The sequence below is a fragment of the Salmo salar genome, chromosome ssa11, assembly GCF_905237065.1.
Source record: "Salmo salar chromosome ssa11, Ssal_v3.1, whole genome shotgun sequence".
Classification (NCBI taxonomy): Eukaryota; Metazoa; Chordata; class Actinopteri; order Salmoniformes; family Salmonidae; genus Salmo; species Salmo salar.
Genome location: NC_059452.1, coordinates 84,620,451 through 84,645,043, shown reverse-complemented (window position 1 = coordinate 84,645,043; position 24,593 = coordinate 84,620,451). Strand labels below are relative to the sequence as shown.

The 24,593-nt window shown below is 43.7% G+C and overlaps 1 protein-coding gene across 2 annotated transcripts in view; it reads left to right on the top strand.

Annotated features, from left to right (window-relative positions):
• The first annotated feature begins 3,747 nt into the window (after positions 1-3,747).
• The window catches only part of LOC106563231 (gelsolin), a 28,038-nt gene continuing 7,192 nt past the window's right edge, over positions 3,748-24,593 (top strand). Inside the window, exons 1-15 of one of the 2 annotated variants that reach the window (XM_014128618.2) lie at positions 3,748-3,973; positions 11,710-11,907; positions 12,373-12,527; positions 12,998-13,159; positions 13,539-13,688; positions 13,873-13,962; positions 14,117-14,249; positions 14,622-14,926; positions 15,265-15,398; positions 15,495-15,585; positions 15,790-15,816; positions 17,461-17,631; positions 17,752-17,926; positions 18,027-18,154; positions 18,231-18,308. In XM_014128618.2, the coding sequence (XP_013984093.2) occupies positions 11,715-11,907; positions 12,373-12,527; positions 12,998-13,159; positions 13,539-13,688; positions 13,873-13,962; positions 14,117-14,249; positions 14,622-14,926; positions 15,265-15,398; positions 15,495-15,585; positions 15,790-15,816; positions 17,461-17,631; positions 17,752-17,926; positions 18,027-18,154; positions 18,231-18,308 (1,992 nt within the window). In that variant the 5' untranslated portion in view covers positions 3,748-3,973; positions 11,710-11,714. The remainder of the gene's footprint in view (positions 3,974-11,709; positions 11,908-12,372; positions 12,528-12,997; positions 13,160-13,538; positions 13,689-13,872; positions 13,963-14,116; positions 14,250-14,621; positions 14,927-15,264; positions 15,399-15,494; positions 15,586-15,789; positions 15,817-17,460; positions 17,632-17,751; positions 17,927-18,026; positions 18,155-18,230; positions 18,309-24,593) is intronic. The other variant, XM_014128619.2, reaches the window with a different exon arrangement.

Sequence of the window (24,593 nt, the reverse complement as noted above, 5' to 3'; positions counted from 1 at the left end):
ATATAGCTCCACATTGGTCTGGTACTGGTACTCCCTGTATATAGCTCCACATTGGTCTGGTACTGGTACTTCCTGTATATAGCTCCACATTGGTCTGGTACTGGTACTCCCTGTATATAGCTCCACATTGGTCTGGTACTGGTACTCCCTGTATATAGCTCCACATTGGTCTGGTACTGGTACTTCCTGTATATAGCTCCACATTGGTCTGGTACTGGTACTTCCTGTATATAGCTCCACATTGGTCTGGTACTGGTACTTCCTGTATATAGCTCCACATTGGTCTGGTACTGGTACTCCCTGTATATAGCTCCACATTGGTCTGGTACTGGTACTTCCTGTATATAGCTCCACATTGGTCTGGTACTGGTACTTCCTGTATATAGCTCCACATTAGTCTGGTACAGGTACTTCCTGTATATAGCTCCACATTGATCTGGTACTGGTACTCCCTGTATATAGCTGCACATTGATCTGGTACTGGTACTTCCTGTATATAGCTGCACATTGATCTGGTACTGGTACTTCCAGTATATAGCTGCACATTGATCTGGTACTGGTACTCCCTGTATATAGCTGCACATTGATCTGGTACTGGTACTTCCTGTATATAGCTGCACATTGATCTGGTACTGGTACTCCCTGTATATAGCTGCACATTGATCTGGTACTGGTACTTCCTGTATATAGCTGCACATTGATCTGGTACTGCTACTTCCTGTATATAGCTCCACATTGATCTGGTACTGGTACTCCCTGTATATAGCTGCACATTGATCTGGTACTGGTACTTCCTGTATATAGCTGCACATTGATCTGGTACTGGTACTCCCTGTATATAGCTGCACATTGATCTGGTACTGGTACTTCCTGTATATAGCTGCACATTGATCTGGTACTGCTACTTCCTGTATATAGCTCCACATTGATCTGGTACTGGTACTTCCTGTATATAGCTGCACATTGATCTGGTACTGCTACTTCCTGTATATAGCTCCATTCTTGAGTATTTTATTTTATTCCTCGTGTTACACAAAAAAAAAATTAAACTCTGCATCGTTGGGAAGGGCTCATAAGCAATCACTTCACAGTGAAGTCTACACCAGCTGTATTCGGTGCATGGGACAAATAGAATGTGATTTGATAAGAGCGCACTGTAATGTAAAGTGTTACCCATTAATGCCATGGCAGAAAGGAAATGATCAATGCATACAGATGGGGCCACATTGACAGCATACACCCAGTTTGAGTCACTGCTGATTTGCTCTACAAACATAAAAAGATGACAATATCGTATTGATTGTACCCAACTTCCTATGACTGGAGAGATGTATGTTAAGCATACCAGGTATCATGGGCATAAAGGTCGGGGGGCCCGAGGCACATGCCCTGAATGCCCATTCGGGAAACCGGCAGTGTTTGCATAACTGCGCCACGTTGGGTAGGCTATTGGAGCTCCACAATGTCATTTAGAACGAAAAAATACAGGTAGTCTAATGTGAGTCGAAATCAAGGTAATGCCCACAGACACCTATTTAACTACAAGGGGGCATACTTTAGGGTTTTGGTTACTTTTAATGAAACATATCGCACTGTTCATTATGGCACACTGCCGGTTTACAAGCGCATAAAGACCATCAAACTCCTTCAATGACTTTTGAGGCCACTGATTATATATAGTATATTCATATAATAATTCAAATCACAAACAAATACCACGGACAATTAGCCTAAACCTATAGGAATATCTCAAACACCCTTTTACCTGACTTGGCGTTCTAGCTGCCTTCTGGAATGGTAGTCTTCCAAAGTTACGACTTTCCTTCTAGTTTATCCTACATGAAGCTATTTGTACAGTCATGGCAAAACGTTTTGAGAATGACACAAATATTAATTTTCACAAAGTTTGCTGCTTCAGTGTCTAGATATTTTTGTCAAATGTTACTATGGAATACTGAAGTATAATTACAAGCATTTCATAAGTGTCAAAGGCTTATGTTGACAATTACATTAAGTTGATGCAAAGAGTCAATATTTGCAGTGTTGACCCTTCTTTTTCAAGACCTCTGCAATCGGCCCTGGCATGCTGTCAATTAACTTCTGTCTCTTGAGGATTGACCACAAGTTCTCAATGGGATTAAGGTCTGGGGAGTTTCCTGGCCATGGACCCAAAATATATATGTTTTGTTCCCCGAGCCACTTAGTTATCACTTTTGCCTTATGGCAAGGTGCTCCATCATGCTGGAAAAGGCATTGTTCGTCACCAAACTGTTCCTGGATGGTTGGGAGAAGTTGCTCTCAGTGGATGTGTTGGTACCATTCTTTATTCATGGCTGTGTTCTTAGGCAAAATTGTGAGTGAGCCCACTCCCTTGGCTGAGAAGCAACCCCACACATGAATGGTCTCAGGATGCTTTACTGTTGGCATGACACAGGACTGATGGTAGCGCTCACCTTGTATTCTCCGGAAAAGCTTTTTTTCCGGATGAAACAAACAATCGGAAAGGGGATTCATCAGAGAAAATGACTTTACCCCAGTCCTCAGCAGTCCAATCCCTGTACCTTTTGCAGAATATCAGTCTGTCCCTGATGTTTTTCCTGGAGAGAAGTGGCTTCTTTGCTGCCCTTCTTGACACCAGGCCATCCTCCAAAAGTCTTTGTCTCACTGTGCGTGCAGATGCACTCACACCTGCCTGCTGCCATTCCTGAGCAAGCTCTGTACTGGTGGTGCCCCGATCCCGCAGCTGAATCAACTTTAGGAGACGGTCCTGGCGCTTGCTGGACCTTCTTGGGTGCCCTGAAGCCTTCTTCACAACAATTGAACCGCTCTCCTTGAAGTTTTTGATGATCCGATAAATGTTTGATTTAGGTGCAATCTTACTGGCAGCAATATCCTTGCCTGTGAAGCCCTTTTTGTGCAAAGCAATGATGATGGCACGTGTTTCCTTGCAGGTAACCATGGTTGACAGAGGAAGAACAATGATTCCAAGCACCACCCTCCTTTTGAAGCTTCCAGTCTGTTATTCGAACTCAATCAGCATGACAGAGTGATCTCCAGCCTTGTCCTCGTCAACACTCACACCGGTGTTAACGAGAGAATCACTGACATGATGTCAGCTGGTCCTTTTGTGGCAGGGCTGAAATGCAGTGGAAATGTTTTTGGGGGGATTCAGTTCATTTGCATGGCAAAGAGGGACTTTGCAATTAATTGCAATTCATCTGATCACTCTCCATAACATTCTGGAGTATATGCAAATTGCCTTCATACAAACTGAGGCAGCAGACTTTGTGAAAATTAATATTTGTGTTATTCTCAAAACTTTTGGCCACGACTGTACTTTCGTTTTCTGAGTCTACTTTAGCCTTACCAGCAGATGGTGACATGGTCTCTCCAACAGGCAGACTTCACTGGCCTTTTATTTGTATTTATTGTGCCTTTATTTAACTAGGCAAGTCAGTTAAGAACAAATTCTTAATTCTTATTTACAATGACGCCTAGGTAAATCAAAAGGGGATATTTTATATTTTTATCAAAGTGTTGTCAAAATAAACTGCAACATAAGCTAATCGTTTTTCAGTGTTTTATGGCCACGTTTGGATGCATAACATTGAGAAAAGAGGGGGAATTTTTATTATGTGCTTTCAAACAATTAATTAAAAACAGAGAATCTGCAAGACGCAGCTGTTGGCCTACTTCATCCAATTCATGTAAAATTGGTGGGCTGTAATAGTCAACCATCATGCTGCGTTGTCATCTGTCGTCATCCAGACAGGGCCGGGTTAAATGCCAGGTTACTCCACTTGTAGGTGGGGGAGGCCCTGTTAATGACATAGAGGGGAGTTGCCCGGCCCAGACCAGACGCACCAATACACCCTGCCAAGCAACACAGTCCTGTCGAATTAAACCCTCTCCTGTCCCGCATCACCAAAATACCCGCCGCGGCCTAGAAAACGTCTAAATCAGACAGAATAAGGTAAGAAATGCAATTTTTAATGTTAGACGTTGTGGAGCGCCACTCCGGTGCCTTTGTTACAATGACACATCAAGTCATTGCAGCAATGTATAAGCCATTTAACGCTCTGATTTAACCAGAACCGGACTGTTATATTATTGTTTTTATCATTATTATCTACGTAGACATTGTGGACCGCCCCTCCGGTGCCTTTGTTACAATGACGTATCAAATCAATGCAGAAATGTAGAAGCCATTTAAAGCTCTGATTTAACCAGAACCGGACCGTTATATTCTTTCGATTATCATTATAGTCTACGAGATATATTCTGAAAACGAAATTTGCAGTCAGTTCTATTCTACCTGGGATGTTTCGTTGGTTGGACACCATTTGCAGCAACTTTAAGTGGGAGGGGCGAGTATTTTTTTCCCCCTTCTCTTTATGGGTCCTCTATTTCGTCAATGTTGCTTTGATGTTCGTAAATGTGCGTAAATGGAGTAAAACAGCCATCGTTATGAATGACCAAATGTTAACATAGACACAATGATTTAAATTGAGCTATGCCAAATCATGATATCTGAGGATGTCATATATGGACAGAGACGAGAAAACGTGGATTAAACCATAGGAAAAGCAATGACATTTGCCAATAAAAGAGAACAAAAAGAAAAGCACGTCAAACAGAGGTCGAATTATATTTCCACGCACAATATATTTGATAACACCATTATTATATTAAGTATGTTATACTTTCATGCTGCCCCTGTAGTGTAAAGTAAACTACAGTTTATGAAACAGTAACTATTTTTTATAACATTATTTACATTTGTATAGACATTTTATATGCACACATTCTAGAAAGATTTTCTTGTTACATTATTTCTGGTCACTTTTCATTTTGGAATATCAAAATATTCCTCTTGTTAATGTATATTGTTGGAAAGGCTGAGAAAAGGTGTGTCAATCAAATGCCACACATTGCCCATTTGTTTAGGCCTACTGGGCATATCCCATCAACAGCTGGGCATTCTCCTATCTTTAAATGGACTTCGTAGACACCATAGTAACACTCACAACTCTAAAAACTGGTTTTGTGTATGTGAGACAGAGCACTCTGGCACTCAGTCAGCAGGGGAATTGTTGTGTCTAAATCTTACACACACAGCTGTGAGAGGGCCCAGACCAAGGCCAGCTGTCTGACACCCCAGATTTCAGCACACCTAATCCCCATGTGACTCACTTTATCAAACTTTATCCACTGTTAGCTGGAACAATAACCAATCATTAGCGTGTGTGTTTATCTGTGTGTGTTGATCTGTGTGTGTTTGTCGATTCTTTTATCCGAGAGAGAGAGAGAGACCAGTATGTAGTATGTGTAGCATGAATGTGTGTGTGTGTGTGGGGGGAGGAGTGGATATCTGAGGGAGAGGCCTGAGGGAGAGGCCTGAGGGAGGGGCCTGAGTGGAGAAAATGAGTCACCCCTGAATCCTCCACTAAGTGCTGAGAAATTTCTCTTGCAAACAGAATTTTAGATTATCAATGCATTATGCATTGATTTGATTTTAAGACGTAACACTTCAACTCTAAGATCTGATCGATGAGCAAAAATTAGGGAACATCCAAGCAGAAAAAGTCTAAAACATCCTCTCTCCTCATTTGTTTAATGTAATCAGTCACACGATTGGTTTATAGAAACAGCTATCAGTTCAATGCAGTGGATCAAATCCAGCACCCCCCTTCCCAGTTTGAAGGCTTTGCAGCAGCCAACCCAGAAGACATCCCAAGCTTTTCTGCAGTTCATCTCATACTGAGGAAAGGGCTGGTAGACGGGGGAGGGGTGCACCCTGCAGGCCAGCAGCAAGTCTCTGGGGGTGAGAATCCTGGAATGACTGACTCACTTTTACGTGGTTGTGGAGAAGAGGGAGTGGTTATGACTTGCTGAGGTCCTGAGATTTTGCATGGAGTAACTCAGTCTCTTTTTCCCATGTGCCAATGAGGCTGGGACCAGCAGTCACATGACCTGTTCTATTTATACTCCCTCCTGTGGAGTGTGGAGTCTACTAAACTACCCCCTCTGGGTCTCTGGCCAGAACACAGAGCAGATTATCATTAGAGAAGTGACTGAGTGTAGCTTGTGTTGAAACATAACATACACATAGTAACCTCTGCTAGTATAGCCCAGCTAGCAGTGGCATAGTTACTTCAATTGTTTAATCATATGTTGCACAATAGTAATTCAAATATTATTTTCAGAATATTGACAATCTTAAGGGGGTTAGCCATCAGTGACGGAGTTGAGAAGCCACTGACAGAGTTGACAACATACTCAAAACAGCCCCAGACCATTGTTCCTCCTCCACCAAACATTACAGTTGGCACTATGCATTGGGGCAGATAGCGTTCTCCTGGCATCCGCCAAACCCAGATTCGTCCATCGGACTGCCAGATGGTGAAGCAGGATTCATCACTCCAGAGAACACGTTTCCACAGCTCCAGAATCCAATGGGGGCGAGCTTTACACCACTCCAGCCAACGCTTGGTATTGCCCATGGTGATCTTAGGCTTGTGTACGGCTGCTCGGCCGTGAAAACCCGTTTCACGAAGCTCCTGACGAACAGTTCTTGTGCTGACGTTGCAGTTTGGTATTGAGTGTTGCAAGCGAGGACAGATGATTTTTATGCGCTACGTGCTTCAGCACTTGGTGGTCCCATTCCCTACCACTTTGGTGATGTTTCCACATCACAATAACAGCACATACAGTTAACCGGGGCAGCTCTAGCATAGCACAAATTTGATGAACTGACTTGTTGGAAAGGTGGCATCCTATGATGGTGCCACATTGAAAGTCACTGAGCTCTTCAGTAAGGCCATTCTACTGCCAATGTTTGTCTATGGAGATTGCATGGCTGTGTGCTCGATTATTATTATTTTTGTATTTAACCCTCGATCTTATCTCATCGCTGCGAAGGTCGAGTCATGCGTCCTCCAAAACATGACCACGCCAAACCATGACCCGCCAAACCACACCCGCCCACTTAACCCGGAAGCCAGCCGCACCAATGTGTCGGGAGTAAACACCGTTCAACTGACAAACCGAAGTCAGCCTGCCAGCGCCCAGCCCGCAGAAGTCACTAGAGCGCAATGAGCCAAGTAAATCCCCCCTGGCCAAACCCTCCCCTAAACCGGATGACGCTGTGCCGAGTCCCTATGGGACTCCAGATCACGGTGGGTTGTGATATAGCCCGGGATCGAACCTGGGTTTGTAGTCATGCCTCTAGCACTACAATGCAGTGCCTTAGACCACTGCACCACTCGGGAGCCCTTGTGTGCTCGATTTTATACACCTGTCAACAACGGGTGTGGCTGAAATAGCCAAATCCACTAATTTGCAGGGGTGTCCACATACCTTTGTGTATATATAGTGTATTTTTGCTTCTAAAAATAAAAGTTCAATATAAACAGTATGGAAAATTATGAATTTAAAAATCTCCAATAAAAACATCTATTCTATCAGATCTTTCAGCTCTCTAACAGAGTTGACGTTAGAAAGAAATCTGACGGAGTCAGCAAAATGTAACCTATTTGAACCAAAATGTATATTCTATTGTAATCTATCAGGCAGATGGAATTGACAGGTTATGGTTGTGACCATGGTGATTCCAATATTGTTTGTTTAAATCTATCAAAAGTAGAGAACTTTATAGACCATGAGTGGTCTTGTTGCACTACATGTAATAAGGATATGAAAAAGGGGTCCTTATGGTATAGATGACCTTGCTCATTCCTGATTCATTTAGGATTTTAGACAAATCTGACGGATTCTTTTAGGAATCCCAGTTTTTAGAGAAATATTGTTTAATGCCACAGACGGCTATTGCAAGAAACTACATCAAATCATTTTTAAGTTAATATCCATTATTTCCAGTTTTTAGAATTTTAAACAGTTTTTTGGAGAGTTTGAAATTGGCATCCTTTGCTCTGGATAAAGGCATTTTCAGGCATAGTGCCTACACGTAAATTAATAATATTGAAAGTATTTACAAAATTCCCAAAACAAAATATTTTCCTCCCCTTAATGTAAACGTTAAGCTCAAATAACGCAACAAAATAAAAAATGTTCTACTATAAAAACAAAGTTTCCCTGCCGAACAAGGATTGTCCCAACTTTCAAGAATCCCTGAGCTAATTTCCTGCTATTCTACACATTTTGCCATGAGGAATTTCCCGTAATGCAAATAGATGGAGGCATGGAAACACAGTGATCATCAGCTGTTGTTCTCTCTATCTGGAGACATGATCATGTTTGTGGTGTTGGATGGTGTTTCAGGTAACAGCTGAGTTGGGCTGTCTGTCTATATAGATCATTGTGAGCTTGCAGTAAATCTGACTTCATGATCTGGTGTTTATGAAATGGTTATATATTAAACTGAAACAGGAATGTATATGTTGTTTATGATCCAGGGTGTGTTCCCTGTTTGCTCTCCACAGTGGCAAATTTGTAAAAGGACAGATACCCGTGTGAACGGAAACAACATCAATATAAAACTTTTAGATGATCATGATGGCTAAGAGACTTACTACCATGTCTTCATGTCAGAAAAGAGAGAGTAAAAATAATGTGTGGCTGTTTGTGAAATAAGTCAAAGGTTTAAAAGAGGAGACTGAAGAACAAGGAACCCCAGATTCTTCGGGTCAGGGTTGCATGAATTTTGAAACAACGACTTCTCTCTCCCAAACAAGGTCACGAGCGGATTCTTTCCGTGGTTGTGGCCAGTGGGCTGTCAAGAAGAATGGCAAGGCCTGCTCTGATGCTGACGGTTAGTCATACAAACTGAGAAGGAGCCTGCTCAAACCGCAGTCTTTTTCTAAATAAATCATTTGGAGTCTAGAGTCGACAGGCACGCAGATTGGCCGCGGTGCAGAAAACGCTGTGTTTTTACTCTCTAGAGCACAGTCTTATTTAGGTGCACAGAACAGCCTGTGTAAGCTGTCTGGAACGTGAAGTGTGGATCTAATTGATTCAGGGTGTGTTATGCTGTGTGGATGTGGGCCTACAGTAATAGTCATTTTAAGTATTATTTTTTTGAACTGTTGTGTTTTAGAAAATGGATGACGTCACCACTTATCTTGATTAGTCACTGCTTACGAAAGCTGAACAAAAATATAGATGTCTGACACTTTCGCCTCATTGGGCAACAACTTACGGGTCTGGGTGCTGTGGAAATGTGTGGCAGGGCTACTGTACAGGAACCAACTGAGGCATGATTGCCTGGCAGCTAGACAACTGGCAGACATCTTGGAAATACTTTTCTATGGTCATTATAGTGACCTGCAAAGAGGATAGGAGGAAGGAGTTGTCTGCCAGTTAAACATTAACAGGATATGCTGCTAATGTCTTCAAAATCGAAAAAATGTCCACATGCCAAAGTGCAGTAGGTGGTAATCTCACTGAGTGTAGGCACCCACTTGAAGCTTTTAATAGAGCGCCTCTTGGCTTTTTGGTTTCTGATATGAATGAAGTGTGATATTTGTGGACCTGTCTCATTGGGCTGTGTGTGTGCACTGTGCTGTAGTTCATCTTTGGTCTCTCCCGGGGAGTCTCCCCTCTCTTCTCTACACACACTCATCCTGCAGTGGAGTCTGCTGAGGGGAGGATGGCTCACAATAATGTCTGGAACGATGCAAATGGAATGGCATGTGTTTGATGTATTTGCTACCAATGCACTTATTCCGCTCCAGCCATTACCACAAGCCCGTCCTCCCCAATTAAGGTGCCACCAACCTCCTATGTCGTCCTGTGGTGGCACCAGTGCTGGGGCTGTCTGTTCCAAACTGAGTCACAGCACTTCCTGTTCAGAGAGAGAAGGAAACACCCAGAGCACAGGGCGCCAATGAGTCATTACACCAACTGGACATTAATAACTCACTACTTGAAACTTTATATCCATGGCAACATCTCTGAGTAAAGGGAGTGGCTCCCCTCTGCAAACTATACCCACAAATACTAAAGATTGACTTTTATTGTTTTTCACTAGATCGATTTTGAAAGAGTCCTCACAGAATAACCCATTTCTCTTAGCAGTAATTGTCTTATCCTAACTATAATTGGTTAACAACAATCTTCTATACTGCTCAAAAAAATAAAGGGAACACTAAAATAACACATCATAGATCTGAATGAATGAAATAATCTTATTAAATACTTTTTTCTTTACATAGTTGAATGTGCTGACAACAAAATCACACAGAAATAATCAATGGAAATCCAATTTATCAACCCATGGAGGTCTGGATTTGGAGTCACACTCAAAATTAAAGTGGAAAACCACACTACAGGCTGATCCAACTTTGATGTAATGTCCTTAAAACAAGTCAAAATGAGGCTCAGTAGTGTGTGTGGCCTCCACGTGCCTGTATGACCTCCCTACAACGCCTGGGCATGCTCCTGATGAGGTGGCGGATGGTCTCCTGAGGGATCTCCTCCCAGACCTGGACTAAAGCATCCGCCAACTCCTGGACAGTCTGTGGTGCAACATGGCGTTGGTGGATGGAGCGAGACATGATGTCCCAGATGTGCTCAATTGGATTCAGGTCTGGGGAACGGGCGGGCCAGTCCATAGCATCAATGCCTTCCTCTTGCAGGAACTGCTGACACACTCCAGCCACATGAGGTCTAGCATTGTCTTGCATTAGGAGGAACCCAGGGCCAACCGCACCAGCATATGGTCTCACAAGGGGTCTGAGGATCTCATCTCGGTACCTAATGGCAGTCAGGCTACCTCTGGCGAGCACATGGAGGGCTGTGCGGCCCCCCCAAAGAAATGCCACCCCACACCATGACTGACCCACCGCCAAACCGGTCATGCTGGAGGATGTTGCAGGCAGCAGAACGTTCTCCACGGCGTCTCCAGACTCTGTCACGTCTGTCACGTGCTCAGTGTGAACCTGCTTTCATCTGTGAAGAGCACAGGGCACCAGTGGCGAATTTGCCAATCTTGGTGTTCTCTGGCAAATGCCAAATGTCCTGCACAGTGTTGGGCTGTAAGCACAACCCCCACCTGTGGACGTCGGGCCCTCATACCACCCTCATGGAGTCTGTTTCTGACCGTTTGAGCAGACACATGCACATTTGTGGCCTGCTGGAGGTCATTTTGCAGGGCTCTGGCAGTGCTCCTCCTGCTCCTCCTTGCACAAAGGCTGAGGTAGCGGTCCTGCTGCTGGGTTGTTGCCCTCCTACGGCCTCCTCCACGTCTCCTGATGTACTGGCCTGTCTCCTGGTAGCGCCTCCATGCTCTGGACACTACGCTGACAGACACAGCAAACCTTCTTGCCACAGCTCGCATTGATGTGCCATCCTGGATGAGCTGCACTACCTGAGCCACTTGTGTGGGTTGTAGACTCCGTCTCATGCTACCACTAGAGTGAAAGCACCGCCAGCATTCAAAAGTGACCAAAACATCAGCCAGGAAGCATAGGAACTGAGAAGTGGTCTGTGGTTACCACCTGCAGAACCACTCCTTTATTGGGGGTGTCTTGCTAATTGCCTATAATTTCCACCTGTTGTCTATTCCATTTGCACAACAGCATGTGAAATGTATTGTCAATCAGTGTTGCTTCCTAAGTGGACAGTTTGATTTCACAGAAGTGTGATTGACTTGGAGTTACATTGTGTTGTGTAAGTGTTCCCTTTATTTTTTTGAGCAGTGTATATATCATCCATACCATTTAACCCAGTGTGTGTGATTTCTCCATGCAGGCAGCATGGTGTACCATCCTGAGTTTGAGAAGGCTGGCCAACAGGCGGGCCTGCAGGTGTGGAGGATTGAGAAGTTTGACCTGGTGGCCGTGCCAGAGAACCTATATGGAAGCTTCTACACGGGAGACGCCTACCTCGTCCTCAACACCATCAAGCAGCGATCTGGGAACCTGCAGTATGACCTGCACTTCTGGCTGGGTGAGGACAGAACCAGGAGCAGGATGGGTTGCATTACAAAGCCTGGTGGATATGATTGAGGTCATAGAAATATAATTACTAGAACGGGAATTTTTCTTGATGTCAATGTACTGTGATGGGTGGCCTGGCGGCCATATTGAGTGTAATTCTATCTCTATGATTGATGTACACCGGCAGAGTGCTGAGTCAGGCCCATTTTATTGTATTGATCATGCCAACTTTTAGGTAGCCTGTTAGATTGAACCTTAGCAGAATGTTATGGGAAATGTACTAAGTGAGTGATGCCCAAACTAGGTTCATTCATTGTACCGGTATGTATTGGGTTTTGCTTTAGTGAAATAGTAATCTGTGACATCTGTGAAATCTAGCAGACTAAGCAGCCATTGGGGGTTGGGCCTCCATTGACAGACCAGAGAGCAAAACGTTGTAATTCAGTGTGTAACGTCCGTGGTTTCTCTGCTCCAGGCGATTTCTGCACCCAGGATGAGAGTGGAGCTGCAGCCATCTTCACAGTCCAGATGGATGACTATCTGGGGGGTAAACCCATCCAGTACCGCGAGGTCCAGGGACATGAGTCCAAAGTATTCCTGGGTTACTTCAAGGCTGGACTGAAGTACTTGGTGAGATATTATTTGAGATCATTTTTTTTGGCATTATTGCTACAATCCTGTCCATGACACATGATATTGCATTCATACCTCAGGCAGGGTTATTGTTATGCACTATGCAGTAGTCTATACCTGAATGGTTTTGGAGTAACCAACGTAATCAACCTTTTAATGGGAATAAAGTATAAAGTATTCCTCCATACAATTCCTAGAAATTGGAATTGAATGGAAGAAATGTGTCCTAGAAATGTGAATGACTCCATTAAATGTTTTTTATTTATTTAACTAGGCAAGTCAGTTAAGAACACATTCATATTTACAATTACGGCCTTCCCGGGGAACAGTGCCTTGTTCAGGGGCAGAACCAAAGAGTTTTACCTTGTCAGGGATTCGATCCAGCAACCTTCCGGTTTCTGGCCCAACGCTCTAACCACTAGGCTACCTGCATAATAACTGTACCATATCATTTTTCACTGTTTTAGAAAGGAGGTGTGGCATCTGGGTTCAAACATGTGGTCACCAACGAGGTGGTTATGCAGCGGGTGCTGCAGATCAAAGGTCGCCGTGTTGTCAGGGCAACGGAGGTGCCTGTCAGCTGGGACAGCTTCAACCAGGGAGACTGCTTCATCCTGGACCTAGGAAGCGTGAGTTACCATCAGCCTGAGGGAGACAGTGTACTTTTAAGTTTCATATAGGACATGGCGTCATCAAACATTGGTGTCACATTTAAATGATAAAACGGAGAAGCATGCACAATGTAAGTTTTACATCTTGCTTACAATAAAATATAAACATTTAATAGAGAGATTGTACAAGTACCCTTAGAATTCTTGCAAACTAATTCCTGGTCGATGCTGACCACATAATAATAATAATACAAAAATTGGATTTTATGCGCCTTTCGAAAAAAACAAGAATACCGTACAGCAAAGAGTATAAAACAAAACAAGAATAATCAAATAAAATGAATAAAAGCTCCTTAGTTTATTCCTGTCTTTGTGTTGTGTATCCCTCCTCCCACAGGAGATCTACCAGTGGTGTGGCTCCCAGAGCAACCGCTTTGAGAAGCTGAAGGCCACCCAGGTTGCCAAGGGTATCCGTGACAACGAGCGCAGTGGGCGAGCCCGCGTGTACGTGTGTGACGAGGGGGCGGAGAGAGACAAGATGATAGAGGTGAGATCATAAACAACTAAAGAACAGGAGGGTCTTCCTACTCTATTTATCTCTCTCTGTGTCTGTGATTTGTTGATGTCTATTATGGTGTTTAATGGATGTTTGAATGAACTCCAGCTGTGGTAAAATTATTGTTTTATTTTCTGAAGTATATCTAAAAGGGATATTCTCTGTGCGTCTTCAGGTTCTGGGAGATAAATCAGACCTGCCTGAAGGATCCTCTGATGACATCAAAGCAGATGCCTCAAACAGGAAGATGGCCAAACTGTACAAGGTTGGAGAACAGTGAACAAACCACTGAAACGAACATCCAACTGGTCTAGTTGCATTATGAGGACTTTTCACATTCACCTGTGCCTAACAAGAGAAAAACACGTCGCTGAACTCTCCTCTACAACTCTTCTTCTGTCTCTCCTCCTCTCCCCCAGGTGTCCAATGGCAGTGGAGACATGGCCATGTCCATGGTGGCAGCAGAGAACCCATTCTCCCAGAGTGCACTGGAGTCCAGCGACTGCTTCATCCTGGATCATGGCTCTGATGGCAAGATCTTCGTCTGGAAAGGTCTGTTGGGGTCACCCAATATCAAATATTATCATCAGCTGATTCAGCAAGTCAATTAAAGCACAATAGCTAGACTTGTTTTGGCATGGTATGGTTGCTTTCATGTCCATTTGGTAACACTTAAAGTGTAGCGTTACAGACCACATTTAAAGAATGAGACATTGAACAGTGTCACATGATGAACTCCCACAGAGATAATATGATGCAACTGGAAGGGGGTTCTTCTTTCAAAAGATAATGGTACTCTGTTATCAACCATGCTGACAGTTATACGTAGATGTTGATTTTCAGTCTTTAGAGTTTCTAAGTGGTTTAATTAATTAAACAATTTTTTTTGTATTTCTCTTCCCTCTCCCACGCACTCTCACCCAGGCAAAGAAGCCAACCTGGAGGAGCGTAAGGCAGCCATGAAAGCAGCAGATGAGTTCATCAAGAAGATGGGCTACCCCAAACACACCCAGGTGCAGATCTTGCCGGAGATGGGAGAGACGCCGCTCTTCAAGCAGTTCTTCAAGAACTGGCGTGACAAGGACCAGACAGAGGGCCTGGGCGTGGCCTACGTCTCCAACAGCATCGCCAAGATAGAGAAGGTGTCCTTCGATGCCGCCACGCTCCACGACTCCCCTGCCATGGCTGCCCAGCACGGCATGGTGGACGGCGGCAACGGAGAGAAGCAGGTGAGCGGACGAGAGGGGCTGGAGCATGTGTAGACAGCAAGCCTTCCCATTAATCTTTCTTAGAGTAACTATCAGGATGATTATTGCTATTAGTAACTATCAACTTTACACAGTAGGTCTATTATACAGTAATAGCATTCTGTGAGGTACTGTGAGGCAGTCATGTGTGGGTTTCAGCCCAATGCAGTCAAAACAGGAAGGATATTAAATAGTAAAACAGATAGCAATCAAATGAGAGGGACATGATTATGCATGATACACGCTGTATTTACATATACAGCTTTGTTTCAGTAGCCTGCCACAACTAGGGGTCACATCATGTGTATGTTTGTGTACAGATCTGGCGTATTGAGGGATCAGACAAGGTGGAAGTGGACCCCTCCACACACGGACAGTTCTATGGAGGAGACAGTTACATCATCCTCTACAACTATCACCATGGAGGACGCCAAGGGCACATTATCTACATGTGGTAAGATAGACATTAAAGTAGAATTAAAATGATGGAAAATAAGCAGTAGAAACTATCATAAGATATATTTTGCATGCTAACTGGAGTCTTTCTCAGGCAGGGAAGTGATTCTTCCCAGGACGAAATTGGTGCTTCAGCCATCTTGGGTGCCCAGTTGGACGATGAGCTTGGTGGTGGGCCTGTGCAGGTAATGAGTGGGTGTTTGTGTATGGAAGAAGTGGCTTTCTTTTCCCATCACATATTCCTTTTTTCTATACTTTCCTCTTGGCCTCATCTGTATTCAGCCCAGTAACCTCCTTCCTTACCAGTGTGTCCGCTCATTCTCCCTTTTCCTCCTCTTCCTCATCCGCTCATTGCTTCCTGTCATTTCCTGACTCTTTGTTTTTTCCAGGTTGCTGGGGCTCCTATTACCACCCAGGTACTCCCCTGTCAGGGCTGCATGACTCAGTACATAGCCCAGGCATGGGGGACTTAGAATCTGTGTATTTAACTGATATGGCTCAATGTGTTTACAGAGAAATCAAACAGGACATTCCAAAGCCATGTTTATGAGGGAGTTCCCTTTGCTCTCACTGATTCTGTTGCATTATCTATTTAACTAGGCAAGTCAGTGAGGAACAAATTCTTATTTACAATGATGGCCTACCCTGGCCAAACCCTCCCCTAATCCTAACGACGCTGGGCCAATTATGCGATCACGATCGAACCCAGGTCTGAAGTGATGCCTCTAGCACTGCGATGCAGTGCCTTAGACCGCTGCGCCACTCACGATCAATCTGACACATACTACTGTTCCCAGACCAGCCTATTTTCTGGCCTGCAGTGGGGGGAAAGAGCTCTCTTGCTTGTCCTTAAGAACTTAGTTCTACTCAAGCAAGGACCATTGCATAGGTTATCTAGAGGCGATTCAGGTTACCAGTGATTCTAGGTTATCTTGTATGCTGCAGTTCTTTATGATTTAACTAGATCATGCCTTGGCTCTGTATAAGGTTTGATGCTTTGGGGATGTCTGCGACCATCTCTTGCTGTGTGTCTGTCTGTGTGTGTCTGTCTATGCCTGTCAGTGTCTCACCCTCCTGTCTATATACAGTGTGAAAATGTTTGCCGTGCACTGCGTAGTTATGTTATTGATGTGTTTTAATGCACGACTAATAGTGATCCTAAGTTTGTGTAGAAGCCCACCAGGGTGGAAACTTCCATCACAAACCTGTTTATGTTCCAAGCAACTGTCCATGAAGTCGAAACGCTGATGACACAGGTCATCTCCCATACATTTGTAACAGTATAATTCATAGTCATGCAAAATAAACAGCATTTAGACTAATTTAATGCATGGAAATAAGTCAGCACAACATAACTTGTGAGGCAAGGTTCCATGTTTTTCAGTACAGAGGCTCCTTATTTCACTCAATATGCACGTAATATCTCTCTAACCCTCCGTCCAGCAGTCTCCAATTTTGGGAGAAAAAATCTGAAACTAGGCTTTGTGCAGGCCCACGCAGGTCCCAAACATTCAGGAATGGTGTTGAGAGGAGAATAAACACACTCGAGTGACTGAACAGTGAGATAGCCACACAGTCCATCGGCCTGGGAGGGGGAGAGAAGGCCCCCATTGTGCTGGGGGATGACGAGGCAAGCTGGCTGCATCCAGCAAACAGGACGCCCTGCTGTCAGACAGCTAGACATACAGACAGGCGCACAGCATGCTGGGAGATTAGGGTAGGGAGCGCCATGGAACACTTAACTCTGTCAGAGTTTTCCTACGCTGTTGTTGTTCAGAGCTCACTGCTGCCACCCTGTGGGATATTATTGTAGACAAATGCAAGGCTGCATCACAAATATGTCTATAGATTTCCAAGTAGATGTAATTCAATACAATTATATTCTTCCAAATATCCACTGCTTCTTGATTTTCTCTGCATTTGGTCTCAGAATTTCTTATTGCACAGATAATTATTTTTGTGAAATGATACAGCATGAATCACCATGACTAACAATGTGTCCAACTACTGTACATCACAACAGTATAGATGTTTGTTAACTAGTTTGCTCTGTGGTCCAGGTGAGGGTAGTCCAGGGCAAGGAGCCAGCTCACCTCATGAGCCTGTTCAGGGGGCAGCCCATGGTGGTATACAAGGGAGGTACGTCCAGAGACGGGGGTCAGTCCGCTCCTGCAGAAACACGACTCTTCCAGGTGCGCTCCAACTCTGCAGGATGCACAAGAGCTGTGGAGGTGAGTAACATGGAGAGGGTGCCCTGTTTTTCTGAAATTAGCTACTCAACTGCACTATATTTAAATACATGACACTCGTGGTCATTTTCCACACACCATGTTTCATCCACCCACCTCTAGGTTGATGCTGTGTCCTCCAACCTGAACTCCAACGACACCTTCCTCCTGGTGACCCCAGCAGCCTCGTTCATGTGGGTGGGCCAGGGGGCCAGTGACACTGAGAAAAATGGCACCAAGCAGCTCTGTGACATTCTGGGGGTGTCCTCCTCAGAACTGTCTGAGGGTGGAGAGACTGGTATGTACTGTACATTGTGGCAATGAACTTAGGCTTTTCTTTGCTCTGTGGCTGGCTGTAGCATGTCCTAACCAACTGCCTGCTGTGTGTCTCTGTGCAGATGACTACTGGGAGGCTCTGGGAGGGAAGGCAGCGTACCGCACCTCCTCCAGACTGAGAAGCAAGGACAGGATGGACGCCCATCCACCCAGGCTCTTTGCCTGCTCCAACAAGACCGGAAACTTCATTGTGAGTCCCATATTATTACTTTCAGCCATTCGTGGTTAACCTGGTCTTTCTAATGCTCCTGGTTTCCTCCACCCAGATTGAGGAGGTACCTGGGGAGATGACCCAAGAGGATCTGGCTACCGATGATGTCATGATCATGGACACATGGGATCAGGTAGATACATTAGCATGTGGTATTTTCTAAGATGTGAATATGATTAAGTGTGGAGATGTATTAACAGTAACACAGTGGATAACAGATTCATTTTAATGTCACTTTAATAATGTTCTCATACTATTTTACCCACTTCATGTGTATATACTGTATTCTAGTCAAGGTTCATCCTATATAATTACTGCTCTACACACCTTTTCTATTCATATAGTGTCCATCATTTCTATACATATCATCATATACATACATGTTTTTATTTTATTTCACCTTTATTTAACCAGGTAGGCCAGTTGAGAACAAGTTCTCATTTACAACTGCAACCTGGCCAAGATAAAGCAAAGCAGTGTGACAAAAAACAACACAGAGTTACACATGGGATAAACAAACGTACCGTCAATAACAATAGAAAAATCTATATACAGTGTGTGCAAATGGAGTAAGGAGGTAAGGCAATAAATAGGCCATAGTAGCGAAGTAATTACAATTTAGCAAATTAACACTGGAGTGATAGATGAGCAGATGATGATGTGCAAGTAGAAATACTAGTGTGCAAAAGAGCAAATAAAGTAGATAAAAACAATATGGGGATGAGGTAGGTAGTTGGATGGGCTATTTACAGATGGGCTGTGTACAGCTGCAGCGATCGGTAAGCTGCTCAGATAGCTGATGCTTAAAGTTAGTGAGGGAGATATAAGTCTCCAACTTCAGCGATTTTTTTGCAATTCGTTCCAGTCATTGGCAGCAGAGAACTGGAAGGAAAGGCAGCCAAAGGAGGTGTTGGCTTTGGGGATGACCAATGAGATATACCTGGAGCGCATGCTACGGGTGGGTGTTATGGTAACCAGTGAGCTAAGATAAGGCGGAGCTTTAACTAGCAAATACTTATAGATGACCTGGAGCCAGTGGGTCTGGCGACGAATATGTAGCGAGGGCCAGCCGACGAGAACATACAGGTCGCAGTGGTGGGTGGTATATGGGGCTTTGGTGACAAAACGGATGGCACTGTGATAGACTGAATCCAGTTTGCTGAGGAGAGTGTTGGAGGCTATTTTGTAAATGACATCGCCGAAGTTGAGGATCGGTAGGATAGTCAGTTTTACGAGGGTATGTTTGGCAGCAAATCAAATTTATTTATATAGCCCTTCTTACATCAGCTGATATCTCAAAGTGCTGTACAGAAACCCAGGCTAAAACCCCAAACAGCAAGTAATGCAGGTGTAGAAGCACGGTGGCTAGGAAAAACTCCCCAGAAAGGCCAAAACCTAGGAAGAAACCTAGAGAGGAATCAGACTATCAGGGGTGTCCAGTCCTCTTCTGGCTGTGCCGGGTAGAGATTATAACAGAACATGGCCAAGATGTTGAAATGTTCATAAATGACCAGCATGGTCAAATAATAATAATCACAGTAGTTGCCGAGGGTGCAACAAGTCAGCACCTCAAGAGTAAATGTCAGTTGGCTTTTCATAGCCGATCATTGAGAGTATCTCTGCCGCTCCTGCTGTCTCTAGAGAGTTGAAGGAGGCTTTGTTGCGAAATAGGAAGCCAATTGTAGATTTAATTTTGGATTGGAGCTGCTTAATATGAGTCTGGAAGGAGAGTACAGTCTAGCCAGACACCTAGGTATCTGTAGTTGTCCACATATTCTAAGTCAGAACCGTCCAGAGTAGTGATGCTATTCAGGCGGGCAGCGATCGGTGGAAGAGCATGCATTTAGTTTTACTAGCATTTAAGAGCAGTTGGAGGCCACGTAAGGAGTGTTGTATGGCATTGAAGCTCGCTTGGAGGTTTGTTAAAACCTCTTACATCTAGACGTTCCGCTAGCGGAACACCTGCTCCAATATCCAATGATAGGCGTGGCGCGAATTACAAAACCTTAAAAATCCTATTACTTCAATTTCTCAAACATATGACTATTTTACAGCTATTTAAAGACAAGACTCTCGTTAATCTAACCACACTGTCCGATTTCAAAAAGGCTTTACAACGAAAGCAAAACATTAGATTATGTCAGCAGAGTACCAAGCCAGAAATAATCAGACACCCATTTTTCAAGCCAGCATATAATGTCACCAAAACCCAGAAGACAGCTAAATGCAGCACTCACCTTTGATGATCTTCATCAGATGACAACCCTAGGACATTATGTTATACAATACATGCATGTTTTGTTCAATCAAGTTCATATTTATATAAAAAAACAGCTTTTTACATTAGCATGTGACGTTCAGAACTAGCAAACTTCCGGGGAATTCGCTAACATTTTACTAAATTACTCACGATAAACGTTCACAAAAAGCATAACAATTATTTTAAGAATTATAGATACAGACCTCCTCTATGCACTCGATATGTCCGATTTTAAAATAGCTTTTTGGTGAAAGCACATTTTGCAATATTCTAAGTACATAGCCCAGGCATCACGGGCTCGCTATTTAGACACCCGGCAAGTTTAGCACTCACCAAAATCATATTTACTATTATAAAAGTTTGATTACCTTTTGTTGTCTTCATCAGAATGCACTCCCAGGACTGCTACTTCAATAACAAATGTTGGTTTGGTCCAAAATAATCCATCGTTATATCCGAATAGCGGCGTTTTGTTCGATGCGTTCCAGACACTATCCGAAATGGTAAAGAAGTGTCGCGCGCATGGCGCAATTCGTGACAATAAAATTCTAAATATTCCATTACCGTACTTCGAAGCATGTCAACCGCTGTTTAAAATCAATTTTTACGCCATTTTTCTCATAGAAAAGCGATAATATTCCGACAGGGAATCTCCTTTTCGGCAAACAGAGGAAAAAAATCACAAAGGCGGGGCGGTCGGGTCATGCGCATAAGCCCAGAGTCCCTTGATCGGCCACTTGAGAAAGGCGATAATGTGTTTCAGCCTGGGGCTGGAATGACGACATTCTGTTTTTTCCCGGGCTCTGAGAGCCTATGGAAGACGTGGGAAGTGTCACGTTAGAGCAGAGATCCTTAGTAAAAGATAGAGATGGAAAAGAAGTTCAAGAAATGGTCAGACAGGCCACTTCCTGTAAAGGAATCTCTCAGGTTTTGACCTGCCATTTGAGTTCTGTTATACTCACAGACACCATTCAAACAGTTTTAGAAACTTTAAGGTGTTTTCTATCCATATGTAATAAGTATATGCATATTCTAGTTACTGGGTAGGAGTGGTAACCAGATTAAATTGGGTATGTTTTTTATCCAGCCGTGTCAATACTGCCCCCTAGCCCTAACAGGCTAAGAAGTAGTTGGTAAACCAGGTGAGGCAGTCATTTGAGAAACCAAGGCTATTGAGTCTGCCGATAAGAATACGGGGATTAAAAGAGTCGAAAGCCTTGGCCAGGTCGATGAAGACGGCTGCACAGTACTATCTTTTATCGATGGCAGTTATGATATCATTTAGTACCTTGAGCGTGGCTGAGGTGCACCCGTGACCAGCTCGGAAACCGGATTGCACAGCGGAGAAGGTACGGTGGGATTCGAAATGATCAGTGATCTGTTTGTTACTTTGGGTTTCGAAGACTTTGGAAAGGCAGGGCAGGATGGATATAGGTCTGTAACAGTTTGGGTCTAGAGTGTCACCCCCTTTAGGAATCTCGGACGATACGAAAGAGAGGTTGAACAGACTAGTTATAGGGGTTGCAACAATGGCGGCAGCTCATTTTAGAAAGAGAGGGTCCAAATTGTCTAGCCCAGCTGATTTGTACGGGTCCAGGTTTTGCAGCTCTTTCAGAACATCTGCTATCGGGATTTGGGTGAAGGAGGAGCTGGGGAGGCTTGGGCAAGTAGCTGCGGGGGATGCGGAGCTGTTGGCCGGGGTTGGGGTAGCCAGGAGGAAAGCATGGCCAGCCGTAGAGAAATGCTTATTGAAATTCTCAATTATCGTGGATTTATCGGTGGTGACAGTGTTTCCTAGCCTCAGTGCAGTGGGCAGCTGGGAGGATGTGCTCTTATTCTCCATGGACTTTACAGTGTCCCAGAACTTTTTGGAGTTAGAGCTGCAGGATAAATATTTCTGTTTGAAAAACCTAGCCTTTGCTTTCCTAACTGACTGTGTGTATTGGTTCCTGACTTCCCTGAAAAGTTGCATATCGCGGGGTCTATTCGATTCTAGTGCAGTACGCTACAGGATGTTTTTATGCTTGTCGAGGGCAGTCAGGTCTGGAGTGATCCAAGGGCTATATCTGTTCTTAGTTCTACATTTATTAAAAGGGGCATGCTTACTTAAGATGGTGAGGAAATTACTTTTAAAGAACAACCAGGCATCCTCTACTGACGGGATGAGGTCAATATCCTTCCAGGATACCCGGGCCAGGTCAATTAGAAAGGCCTGTTCGCGGAATTGTTTTAGGGAGCGTTTGACAGTGATGAGGGGTGGTCGTTTGACCGCGGACCCATAACAGATGCAGGGAATGAGGCAGTGATCACTGAGATCCTGATTGAAAACAGCAGAGGTGTATTTGGAGGGCAGGTTGGTCTGAATAATATCTATGAGGCTGCCCATGTTTACGGATTTAGGGTTGTACCTGGTGGGTTCCTTGATAATTTGTGTGAGATTGAGGGCATCTAGCTTAGATTGTAGGATGGCCGGGGTGTTAAGCATATTCTAGTTTAGGTCACCTAGCAGAACGAACTCTGAAGATAGATGGGGGGCAATCAATTCACATATGGTGTCCAGGGCACAGCTGGGAGCTGAGGGGGGTCTATAACAGGCGACAACAGTGAGAGACTTATTTCTGGAAAGATTCATTTTTAAAATTAGAAGCTCGAACTGTTTGGGCATAGACCTGGAAAGTATGACAGAACTCTGCAGGCTAACTCCTCCCCCTTTGGCAGTTCTATCTTGATGGAAAATGTTGTAGTTGGGGATGGAAATCTCCGAATTTCTGGTGGCCTTTCTAAGCCAGGATTCAGACACGGCAAGGACATCAGGGTTGGTGGAGTGTGCTAAAGCAGTGAGTAAAATAAACTTAGGAAGGAGGCTTCTGATGTTAACCTCTATGGGCTAGCGTCCCACCCGTGGTGCACTCCATCAACAGCAGGTGCATTTCAAGAGCGGCAAATTTGAATCCAAATAAATGTCAAAATTCAAATTTTTCAAACATACAACTATTTTACACCCTTTGAAAGATAAACATCTCCTTAATCTAACCACGTTTTATGATTTCAAAAAGGTTTTACGGCGAAAGCATACATTTAGAGTATGTTAGGACAGTACATTTACAAGAGTTGTGTGTAATGTTTTGTCAATTCAAAGACAGGGTCACCAAAACCATAAAACCAGCTAAAATGATGCACTAACCTTTTACAATCTCCATCAGATGACACTCCTAGGACATTATGTTAGACAATGCATGCATTTTTAGTTCTATCAAGTTCATATTTATATCCAAAAACAGCGTTTTACTATGGCATTGATGTTGAGGAAATCGTTTCCCTCCAATAACCGGCAGTCAAGTCAGCGTCACAAATTAAATAATTAAAATTAGAAAACATTGGTAAAATATTATATTGTCATTTAAAGAATTATAGATTTACATCTCTTGAACGCAATCAACTTGCCAGATTTAAAAATAACCTTACTGGGAAATCACACTTTGCAATAATCTGAGCACTGTGCCCAGAAAAATACGCGTTGCGATACAGACTAGACGTCATGTTGGGGAGATCTAAAATCTAAAATACTATGTAAATAATCCATTACCTTTGATTCTCTTCATCAGATGTCACTTCCAGGTATCACAGGTCCATAACGAATGTAGTTTTGTTCAAAAAAGCTCATCATTTATGTCCAAAAATCTCCGTCTTGTTAGCACATGATCTAAGCCAGCCGGACTTCTCGTCATGAACGAGGGGAAAAAATATATTTACATTCGTTCAAACATGTCAAACGTTGTATAGCATAAATCATTAGGGCCTTTTTTAACCAGAACATGAATAATATTCAAGGTGGACGAATGCATACTCTTTTATAACGTATTGGAACGAGGGTACCCAACATGAACTCGCGCGCCAGGTGTCTAATGGGCCATCATCGTTCCATGGCTCTTGTTCGGTCAGATCTCCCTCCAGAAGACTCAAAACACTTTGTAAAGGCTGGTGACATCTAGTGGAAGCAATAGGAAGTGCCAAAATATTCCTCAGCCCCTGTGTTTTTCAATGGGATAGGTTTAAAGGTAATACAACACATCAGGTATCCACTTCCTGTCAGAAAATGTCTCAGGGTTTTGCCTGCCAAATGAGTTCTGTTATACTCACAGACACCATTCAAACAGT